Source organism: Callorhinchus milii, unplaced genomic scaffold (assembly GCF_018977255.1).
Source record: "Callorhinchus milii isolate IMCB2004 unplaced genomic scaffold, IMCB_Cmil_1.0 Scaffold979, whole genome shotgun sequence".
Classification (NCBI taxonomy): Eukaryota; Metazoa; Chordata; class Chondrichthyes; order Chimaeriformes; family Callorhinchidae; genus Callorhinchus; species Callorhinchus milii.
The window spans coordinates 535-11,918 of NW_024705720.1; the positions used below are offsets into that span (position 1 = coordinate 535).

Here is an 11,384-nt window from a genome sequence, read left to right on the forward strand (position 1 = left end):
TACCCGGCCGCACCAGGGTCGCAAACGGGTACCCGTACCCGGCCGGATACGGGTAGCCGGGTATCGGGTAGGGTACGGGTATCGGGTACCCGATTGCGACCTCTGGGATGAAGCCATGTTGCAGGCGCGGGTGGGTTGATTCTAGGAACTTGAATTGTGAGAAGAGACAAGACGTTGGGAAATAAGTGGCAAACCGTTATTCACCAGTGACTCACGGCCTTCTCACTCATTGGTTGGGGTGAGTCACGTGCGGCTACCCGTACCCGGCCGCACCAGGGTCGCAAACGGGTACCCGTACCCGGCTGGGTACGGGTAGCCGGGTATCGGTAGGGTACAGGTATCGGGGTACCCGATTGCGACCTCTGGCAACAACCAAGCGAGTAGCCATTTCTTTGAGTGTACCTTGCGAATGTGCTTAAGGGCGAGAAGAGGGGCTACTATAGGAGGAAGGGATAGTCGTAGGCGGCTTTAGGCAACGGCCAAAACTCATCGGTCACAGAGAAGTACGGGTAAATCATCTGCAGCTGCCAGTACGTGTCGTCACGATAAATGAAGAACCGCTTGTGGTACATGACCTCGACGCAGATACCAATGGTGCTCAACGCCCTCTGCAGGGCTGTCTGGCCCGGCCGAAAATAGCTGAAGAACTTCAGCATGTCCTTCGCCAGCGCCTGCTGCTTCGACTTGGGGCCGAAGATGTCGCTGCCGTTTCCGAGGGACTTGGCTGCGTCGCTGTAGAGGGCGAGCCGTGACCTCCTGGCAGTCTCGGACCCGATGAAATTGGCCCCGATGGAGGAGAGCTTCGCGATGACGCCCTGCACGTAGCCGTTGCTGTCCCGTGCGTCGAACTGCACCGTCGCGTTGCTGCCCGTGCCGTTGTAGACCGTCCAGAGGTCGAAGGGCGTCGCGCTGGCGTTTTGCGACTGCACCCAGGCGGCCATTTGGTTGAAATTCTCACCTGCGGAACAAGCCGAAGCAGGTGAAGAATTCACATCGCTAAAAAAGACCACGTTCTACAGCATTTTTTTACCCCTCCCACCACACCAACCTGTATTTGAATAAAAACTTTAGAGGTGTCGTGTAATCCAGATAATACATCAGCTTCAGGAAGACATCTCCCTCCCCCCTCATTGTAATGCAGCGTGTCCATAAAGTATCTACCTGAAGACGGCTCTCCATGGTACCGAATTCTCCCGATAATAAAAAATACAGATTTTCTTCGCAACGTCCACTCTATATTTAGGATCGTTATACTCTGCACCGTTCTTTTCCGTATTCAGTAGGAGAATGTTAATTCTGAAAACATTTGGGGTACGTCATACTGTCCCGGACCACCTTATAATCCGGAAAATACGGTATTTATTCTGTTATTTCCATCAACTTTTGCGATGTCAAGGGATTCGTACTTAGGATCTCAAGTGCTCAGATCCTTCAACCACTGGATCATCACCTCGCTTGTATAATTTTTTTTGCTCCATTTAAAAATTACTTATACTCTTTTGTCCCTCCACTTTCCTACACTGGGTTTTACTCAATTGGGTAATTCGCGACCAATTTTCAAACGTGGCAAAGTCGGATCGTAATACCGGCACACGTACACACAAGGCCTACACCGTTCTCAAATAAAGACATTGGACATTTAACCTTTTCCCATTCCGATGACGTACACATACGTCATCAGTTTTCTTTCCGATTCTGTTCTGATGACGAACGTGCAAGTTCATCGGAATGTAATCGGAAGAAAAAAAAACTATTGGACCGAGGCTGCCAAAAGTCCATGCGGGAGGGCGTGGCACAGTTTGGCGCAAGCAATCACAGATCGTGTCACTACGGTTTTCTGTGGCGAGTTCAATGCGGGGGATGGACGCTGGGAGCCTGAATCGCAAACGTCGCTCACCCGTCATCTCGGCCACTTTGACGACGCTCGCAGCCTCCATTGAGCCACCCTCAACCGAGGTGAAACAGGAGGCCCCTACGTTGCACCAGATGGGGTCGCCCCCCTTGTCCAGGAGGAGGGGCGTCGCCCCGGAGGAAGTGCCGAACAGGGGGTTCCAGCTCAGCGTGAAATTTCGTTTCATCAGGAAACTGTAGAACCCCAGGGACTCGCGGTAGCTCTGTGCGGTGAGGGGAGGTGGTGGTGAGGGGCGAGAACAATATTAATTTCAGGATGTGTCTGTCCATGTTGGCAACCCAGAAAATATTCCATCGCCTGGCACACCACATCTAGTAGACCACTTGCTATGGCCACGGCTACCACTGGCCACGTGCTTTTCTCCAGTATTCCAAGCAACCCGAAAAATATTGGGTTTTTTTAACGAAGAAATGAAGCCCTGTACTTGTGTTGCGGGGCAATGTACGACTCCGAGGCAGGTTGCGTTTAGGGGCTTACGCCAAGTTTGTTAAGGGCTTACGCTGAACCAAAACCCCCCTAGCCTATAACTCCCCAGGGGATAGGGGACTGATCCCTACAACCCCGGCTAACTCGGCTCTCCACCCTGCCCCGGCCCGGGACTACCCCAACCTCGGCCGGTCGGGCGGAGTAGCCTCCCCGAGCCTCGTGTGAGGACCAACTACCGAATCCCCACTCCTACCCCCGACGAACCCTGGTTACATCCCGGGTCCCCCTTTAAATACCCCCCCGGGGGCATGACGTCACAGTCCCCCAAGCGCCGCCTGACGTTACGTTCTGCGACGCCACTCCTCCGAGGGCGAGCGTGACGCGACGTCACCCACTACACCTCTACACTTGTATTGCCAAGGTCGCATCGTCAACCGTCATATATGCGCCTTAACCAACGAACCGCCCACACCCAGGGAAAGCGAAGGGCAGCGACTCACACTCCACAGGCCTTGCAGCCCAGGGAAGTGGCTCTGGAGCTCGGACAGGAAGGGCTCGTGGTGGCGGCCCAAGCCCTCTGAGCGTAGCAGGAACACAACGAGGCCATCCTCGGGCTGCACAGTGGGCAGGCCGCCACCTCGACGGCCCCGCGCGCAGAACGGAGACTGGGCGTGGCACCGGGGGTCCACCGAGGGAGTCTTGTCCAGCCTGCGAAAACAAACCCCCCCACCACACGTGGCCTTCAGCAAGAGGCAAGAATGTTTAACACGGAGTAGGCTTTCGTGATCGATGTTATCCAGGAGGCTTTTTTTAGTTCGATTGCGTAAATATAAATGTGTCATTAAAATCCACCACCACCCGACACAGCCCAGAAGCAAGGTTTGTCAAAGGTAAAATGTTGTGGGTTTAACTCTCAAACACACCGGTGTGCTGAACTAGTCCCTAATTGACATGTTTTGTTTACAAGACAAACCTTACTAATTATCTGTGTCGGGTTTAACAACACATTTACGCGTTCTAACCCAAAAAACACCCTCTATGAAGGGGCAAGCATGTGTAGTGTCTTGTAAAATCACTCCGTCGGACACGTTGTTACAGGTCACCCTGCTTACACTTTATTACTCTATTCTTGCACCAGTTGTAGGCACTCCTGTCTGTCTATACAGTCAATTTTGTTGACCAATTCCCTTATCTACTTTACACCTCGCTAACCTGCCTGCGGCAGCCCTTCCTCTCAGCAGCCCCGCACTCACAGCTCCGCACACAGACAGCAGCTCTTGTTCTCAGCAGCGCTCACACAGAGCTCGCACACAGCAGCGCACACACAGAGGACCGCACACAGCTTCGCTCACACAGAGGCTTGCACACAGCTAGAGGCTCGCACACAGCAGCGCACACACAGAGGCTTGCACACAGCAGCGCACACACAGAGGCTTGCACACAGCAGCGCTCACTCTGCACCGCTGCCCTCGCCTACGTTCCCTCAGACCAACTCATTCGTCCGATCCGAGCGGGGGGATCAATCATCACCCGCCCGGCGACTCGGCAGCGGCGAGGAGGTCTTCACCGTGGTCCCAGCAACCCAAACTCCCGCTCCGCTCTCACGCGCCTCCTTATATCCTCCTCCCAATGATCCAGCTCCTCCCTTGTGTCTCGTTAGGGCCAGAGAGGCTGGCGCCTGTCAGACCATCAATCACCCCTTATCGCACGTCTCCCTGGCAACACCTCCGGTGTCAGCGAGCAACCCCGGGCTGACCCCGTCTGGACCCGATTCTCCCCTTAATGGGGTGGAGGTTTGCTTGTGCAACCTCCCGTTGCACACGCGCACCTGCCAGCCCTTGGTTGCCCTCGGCCAACCAGTGCGCACCGCGTATTTCACCATACTACACGTGTATGCTGAACTTTCGCACCGTACGTAGCCGACAGTGCTAATTGGAGGTGCGGGGGGAAGGAGAAAAACTGAACACAAAAAGCAGTTCTAAAGAAATCAGTTTTCTTACTCGATTTAAAAGTGCATAGCTCCCAGTGGCTTCCTAATATCGGAAGAGCGTTCCAGACGGCCGCAAGGACAGTTAAGCGAGCAAGTATGATGACAGCCACCACAGCATACAAGGGAGTGGGTGGCCAATACCATGCCCGGCCGCCTTTGTCTTCCCAGTGCTGATGGTTTTACACACACCGCACAAGATTCTCATTTTAAAAAAAGGAATACACAAAATGCAAACATTTGCTGCTCAAAATCGAGCAGCGTCGCTATGATCAAAGCAGAGAAAAACGAAAGTTTAGGGAAATCCCCAAATGCCATTTTTACCCCGGCAGCGATTCATAATATATTACACTTGTCTCGACTCGCAGTTGTGTTGTATACAGTGGCTTATTCAGGCACATTGGTTATGTTGCTGCTTTTCATCGTCATCATTATTGGTGGGCTCGGGTTTTGTCCCATTTCTTAAAGTATTTGTCACGTACTCTCTGGTTCTTTCGGTAAAGTCACGTAGATAGAAAAAATTCTAAAATAATAAAATAAAACAAGTCGTTTCGGTCGCAACACAAGCTTCCGCCTTCAGGTGAGAAAAAAATATCCGCTGTTGTGGCTTTATATAGGCGCAGGAGGGGAGAGGGAAGGGGGGGGGAAGGGGTTTGGCTGTGGGAGTTCACAGGGGAGAGGGGGGTGGGAGGGTTTGTGGCGTGCAGGGACGGGTGAGGCTAGAACAATTAGCAAGTAAATGGACTTGTAGTACAAGTCGTAATCGGACGACGACAACCGAGTGGGTGAGTGAAAATCATAGCAGTTAAAATTTACGTGGTTCATCACATCCTTCTTCTCGATCAAAGTTTTGTCTGTGTTTGTATATGTGGATAGCTTCATATTTTTCCCAAACAAACAAAAAAAATCATCAATTGCAAACAACCCAGAGGCAAATGGTGCTCATGGCAAATATACAGCCCTGCAGAGCCAGTGGTGGAAATTCGACATTTCTATGGCGGGTGCGAGTCTAACCAGTCATAAGACAACCACGGTCAACTTCTGCACAAAGTGGTGCTCGTTTTATAGACCCCTGAGGGATGATGTAACCGTGTGACACGAGCTGGGAAAATGCACAATGTCCAAACCCCTCGGCTACAGGGTCTCTTTTATGGGAAGGAAACTGGTTATGGTTGAGTTTAATAAATAAACGCGTGACCGCTGTCACCACCACCACGACCACCCTTCTCTCGTGGTGTTACAGCAAAAACAGAGGGGAACAAACAAGTCCTTGACAAGTGCTGAAGGAGAGATGGGGAGGGGAGGGCGGGGAGTCAGAGGCACCGCGGTGGCGAGATGTTAACTACCTCGCCTGGTGTGCAGGAGGTCATGGGTTCGACCCCAACCCTGACACCTGTATATTTAGAGCATCAACGTTTCTCCTGCTTTTCCCTCCACATTTAGAAACGTGTGTTTAGAGTATTTGGCTGCTATACATTTCCACGTGATAAGCCACATCGTTGAGTTATATCAATTGTGGCCAGGTCGCTTCTGAAAAGAGCTATATATCTCAGTGGGCCTTACCTGATAAAATAATGAATGTCAGTTATATATAGTATAGTATTACAGCTTGGCTGACCCATGTCTTAGTGAAAGGATCAGACTTCCCAATGCAGCTGGTCCCTCCTCCAAATGAGTCTTGAGACTCGGCGAAGCCCAACAGGGAAAAGGGAATTTTCTATTTTTGCGTCGCACACTGCACGACAAACCCAGCGATCTTGGAACCCATCGCTGGCCATAGCCAACATCAGTTGCGAGCGATGTCCCAACCGGTCCCGGGCCACCGACCGGCATGGGACCAGTGTGGTGCAGAGGTCGCAAACGGGTTTTGATTCCTTACCTGTAGCCGGCCGCACCAGGGTCGCAAATGGGTACCCGTACCCGATACCCAGCCGGGTACCGGGTAGGGTACGGGTACCGGGTACCCGATTGCGATCTCTGGGATGAAGCCATGTTGCAGGCGCGGGTGGATTGATTCTAGGAACTTGAATTGTGAGAAGAGACAAGACGTTGGGAAATGAGTGACAAACGGTTACTCACCAGTGACTCACGGCCTACCCGTACCCGTACGCACCAGGGTCGCAAACGGGTACCCGTACCCGGCTGGGTACGGGTAGCCGGGTATTGGGTAGAGTACGGGTATCGGGTACCCGATTGCGACCTCTGGTGTGGTGCAGTATGGGTCGGGCAAACATCAACTCCGACCCGACAGGCCCCGTGGGGAGGTCCTGGTCCAGCAGTGGATAGAGAAGTGCACGTACATCACCTGCGTCCATCCACTGCTGGACGGTCCAGTACTCCTCCCAACAACACACCCGAGCGGGTGGTGAGCATCACTTGAGCAGACTTCACCGTAGAAGCACAGTACGAAGAATGCGTCTTTTTATTGTTTATTAAGATCATCACGAGGGGGAAATGCGTACTGTACGGTTGTTATGCGAGAGGTCACTGGGTGTGTGCGTAGATTCTTGCGGTTTTTGCCAGTCTTACAGCCACCCCCTCGCCTCCTCCGCTGTCCCCCACCTCCCACCACCCCCGGTGCACTTTGCAAGCCGACGGAGGCCGTTTGAGTCCAAAGGAGGCTTTCTACTACTGGACGTAGTCAGCGGTTTAAATCCTGTTTATAGCCATAAGCAGTGGACATTCCACATTCCTATTAGAGGAGAGGGGAGCGTCTTCTCCATCCATAGGACAAGCACTGTTGACTTCCCCACAAAGTGGTATGCATTTTTATCGACCCCGGAGAGATTATTGGCAGAGTATTAACATCTTGGCGAAGCCGGTGTTACACAGGCTTCGTTTTCCTGCATCAAAATGTAAAGAGAACCTATGACTATTGCCGAAATTTACGTCATTATTTCATTCCTGGGTAACCCACAGAGCGTCGCTCGATAAGCGTTGCATGGCTTGGCTTGGTCGCAATGGTTAGAACGCTTGGTGGCAGGTGAGCAAAGTTCAGCTCGGTCTGTTTGTTTGAAACAGTTTTCTCAGCGCACGCTCAAAGTCCCAAAAGTGGCAAGCGGCCAGCAACAAGCAGCACCATTATAAAAGTTGTACTCTGTGAGAGTGCAACACTTGTCTTAAATTAAACTAGGATATTTATTTTAAGAGATTGGGAGCAAAGAGATGATAGGATGAGGGGATTCCAGGGTGAGGCAGTGCAAGGGAAGAAGCGGAATGATACGTGTTTTGTCCTGCAGTGTGGTGGGTGAGCGAGTGGGTGAGCGAGTGGGTGAGCGAGTGGGTGAGCGAGTGGGTGAGTGAGAGGGTGAGTAAGTGGGTGAGCGAGTGGGTGAGCGAGTGGGTGAGCGAGTGGGTGAGCGAAGGAGTGGATGGGAGATTGAATGGGTGGGTGAGTGAGCGGGCGGGTGAGCGGGTGGGTGAGCGAAACGTCGTAGTTTTTTGTTATTTTTTAGTTATTTTCTTTGAACCTATCTACGTGACTTTACCGAAAGACCCAAATAATGTTTATTTGATCTTGTCATGTTTTCTGTATCTTTGAACCCGGTTTAGAGCAGTTGCACTATCGGCGTCACGGAATGAAAAACATGGCCGGGTGCTTTCAAAGACAGCCCGAGGAAGCAGATTTTACAGAGCTACGTCTGAGATCCCTCCCAGCGACCTCCGTTGCACGTTGTGTATGAGGGCAGGGAAGCACTTTCGCCGCCCTCTCTGCTACACGGAGTAAAGTTGTCGTGTGAAAGTCGAACCAATGTTTAATTCGAAGAGCTGAAATTTAGCCAAATTAAGAGCAGAACCTATTTTTAAGCGATTAAATGCAATTTTGATGCGCGCCATGTGGGCATCGAGTCGTGCGTGCGAAAATTGATAATTATTTTACTTTTCGCGCAAACGCTAGGCCGACCTTGAACTAATGCCAATGGAGCAAACAAAACTGAACTGGCGGAAAACAATGCCAACGAGAAGAGAAAAAAAGTGGGACCACAAAATATATCGATTGTTGTGGTCAATTGTCATACAAGAAGCTACCGCCCAAGAAAACGTTGTGGGGTCGAGGGGGAGGGGATAAAAGGGATAATTCTGTACCCCCCTAGGCTACTTGTATATCCAGGAGAGCCTTACAGTCTGAAATACTTTTCATAAGGGTTCGTCATTGACAATGACCAACCATGGAGAACGTCTTGCCTTCCACATTCGCCCCCCCCCCACACAGAGTCTCCTGACACGGTATCGAGGCTCGGTGGGTTGTCGGTAAAACCAGAATGTGGTAGAATTTTTTTTAAAAATAATCCTTTCAGATTGTGCCCGAGATACGAAGCCAATGAAGGACGACTCTTAACATCGAGCCAAAAAATCTTGCCGGCCAGCCACCAAGTTACCCGGCAACTCAGCACCTACTCGTCCATCTACCACCCACACATCCACTTTCCCAGTCACCAGCCCACCCAGTCAGTCAGACATCTGCCTAGATACCCTGCAATCAAGTTATCCACAGGGTGGGGAACGTCCGGCCTGTGGGCCGTATAAGGCTTCCGAAACCAATTGGCAGTTCCAGCCATCACATTAGGGGCGAGTTAATTCAATGTTTGACCAAATATAAACAGGCTAATCTTTAAGTTGATAATGTTGTATGGCCCGCGAATGATGTTGTAAATGTCCAAATGGCCCTTGGCAGAATAAAGGTTCCCCACCCTATTCTAAACCAACCAGCCCTAACCTACCCAGCTACCCAACTATCTATTTAACCAGTCTCCCATCCACCCACCCACACAGCCATTCATCCATCCACATACCTAGCCACCAAGGTCAGTGATAAGGGTGAGTGGGGTGGACCCTGCACTACCAAATATTGCTATGCCCCCCCCCCCAAATTAACTCTACTTAGTGGCGAATCACTATTACACAACCGCGGTGGCGAGATGTTAACTACCTCGCCTGGTATACAGGTCGTGCACGTTCTCCCCATGGATTTTTCTCCGTGTCCTCCGGTTTTTGACCGCTAGAAATGTCTACGCGATAAGCCACTTCGTTGAGCAATCGTTTGTGGCCAGGTCGCTTCTGGAAAGAAAGAAATAGCTAGATAGCTCAGCGGACCCTACCCAACAACCCAGCCACCACCCCACCACCCTCCCTCTCATCTCAAACCAACAGCAGCCCGTCACTTCCTCAAATCGCTGGATTAGAATTCCTTTCCCGAAAATGTCGTAAGACACAAACCCACTCTCAGGGGTGAGAGGGAGGGGGATAGATATACAGCTGCGTGCACCTAGCCTGGCACGTGCTGCTGCTGCTGCTGTGTATGGCAATGATGCGAGATGTAAATGCGCGGTAGTTACGAGACAAAGACGGCGAGACACGGGGAGGCAAATCTGGATGGATGGACACGGGAGAATCAACACGGATAGAGGCAGATGCCACACAACACAGAGATGCGTGAATACGCAGAGAGATACTGTACCGTATACAGTACAGGCCACGTGCCCTCCCATCTCGGCGTACTAACCAGCGGGGTGAAGTATGGTCAAACAACCACCGTGACCGACACCACGTGGGATGGGGCCTTAGTCTAGCAGTGGACCGAGCAATGCCGGTCGTGACAATGATGTTCGTGCTCGTGTTGCAATTCACGTTAACAGTGCGCACGGCAGTACGTGAAAGTGCAAAGGTGGTGGTTACAAATGAGAATAGACTCTTTAGTCTATTCTTGCCTGACGATTAATCGAATCAATGGGAGCGAGCGGGGGGGGGGTAGAAAATCATTTACACGCAGTACATAACCAGCATCACCCACGGTATTATCTACTGCTGGATGAATGCCTCCTTGCCCCCACCCTCGGTCTCAATGTGTCACCAGCGTGCCCCCCCCCCCCCCCGATGCCTTCAAACTAAAACCGAAAGTATTAACCCCCCCCCCACCCCCCATAGCGCGGGGCCCGGGGCGGCCGCCTCGATTCGCCGCGTTCCTTAGGGGACAGCTGCCAGCTCCGACAGCTTCCTAGAGCCTACGGGGGCACACGCTCAACCACTCCACGTTCCTTCGACGGGAGCCACCGTCGTTACATACGGGTAACAGTAGCGCAGATGTCTCGTGACGCCCGTGCATTTCTGACGTTCGCGCATTCACCGAACCAAACGTCAAAGCCCATCATCACTCCGATTAAAAAGGGCCGCTAAACAACTGTATTATCTGATCAGTGGCCGTGAGAACGCTTACCCCATCTGGGCTGCGACTGGATGCTGCTGCTGCATCACCATCACCATCAGCAGCGCGGTGCTGGACAGCCTCCAAGCCATTGCTGTTCGTTGATGGTGGAGGTGGTGGTGGAGGTGGTGGTGGAGGAGGTGGTGGAGGAGGAGGTGGTGGTGGTGGTGGAGGTGGTGGAGGAGGTGGTGGAGGAGGTGGTAGGTGACGAAGCGAACGGCGTCTCCCGACAACGGCAGGGAACGAGTCGGATGCTCGCCGACGTCGCCGCTTTATATACCCGCGGGTTCCGCCCCCCCCCCCGCCCCCCCCCGCCCCTCCCCCGCCCCGCCTGTCACGTGCGCGGGGCTGGCGTGCAGCGCGTTCGGTCCTGGGCCTCCACTAGGTCCACTCAGCCTCAAATATTTGAGCAACCCGGTGCGATGCGGTGAGACACTCGGGGAGACAAAGGCGGCCGGGCGTGGTGTTGGCCACCCAGCCCCCTTCGTGTGCCGTGCCGGCCTTCATAGGTGCTCGCTAACAACACTTGCCCTAACAGTCTGTTAAGGCTAGACGGGCGATCTTTGTTTATCTTTGTGTGTGCAGGCGTGTGTGTGTGCTGGTGTGTGTGTGTGTGTGCAGGCGTGTGAGTGCAGGCGTGTGTGTGCTGGTGTGTGTGCTGGTGTGTGTGTGTAGGTGTGTGTGTGTGTGTGCAGGCGTGTGTGTGCATACAGGCGTGTGTGTGCAGGTGTGTGTGTGCAGGTGTGTGTGTGTGCAGGTGTGTGTGTGTGCAGGTGTGTGTGTGTGTGCAGGTGTGTGTGCAGGTGTGTGTGTGTGCGGTGGGGAGTGGTAGTGTAGCGGTTAGCGCGCTGCGCTAT

At 52.7% G+C, this 11,384-nt stretch overlaps 1 protein-coding gene across 1 annotated transcript; it reads right to left on the minus strand.

Annotated features, from left to right (window-relative positions):
• Nucleotides 1–437: 437 nt before the first annotated feature.
• On the minus strand, nucleotides 438–10,619 carry LOC121852577 (ceroid-lipofuscinosis neuronal protein 5-like). The gene is made up of 4 exons (XM_042346546.1): nucleotides 10,540–10,619; nucleotides 2,839–3,046; nucleotides 1,898–2,114; nucleotides 438–958 (listed from the first exon to the last, which is right to left on the minus strand). Exons 1-4 carry the CDS (start codon nucleotides 10,617–10,619, stop codon nucleotides 438–440), a joined length of 1,026 nt encoding a protein of 341 aa, XP_042202480.1.
• Nucleotides 10,620–11,384: the final 765 nt, after the last annotated feature.

Bases quoted from the DNA above. Each gene is read 5' to 3' on its own strand.
- LOC121852577 (XM_042346546.1), bottom strand. From the start codon at position 10,619: ATGGCTTGGAGGCTGTCCAGCACCGCGCTGCTGATGGTGATGGTGATG. The intron at 2,115-2,838 runs GTGAGTCGCTGC...CTCACCGCACAG, and splicing joins GGCTGCAAGGCCTGTGGAGT to AGCTACCGCGAGTCCCTGGG. The intron at 959-1,897 runs GTGAGCGACGTT...CTTGTTCCGCAG, and splicing joins CAAAGTGGCCGAGATGACGG to GTGAGAATTTCAACCAAATG.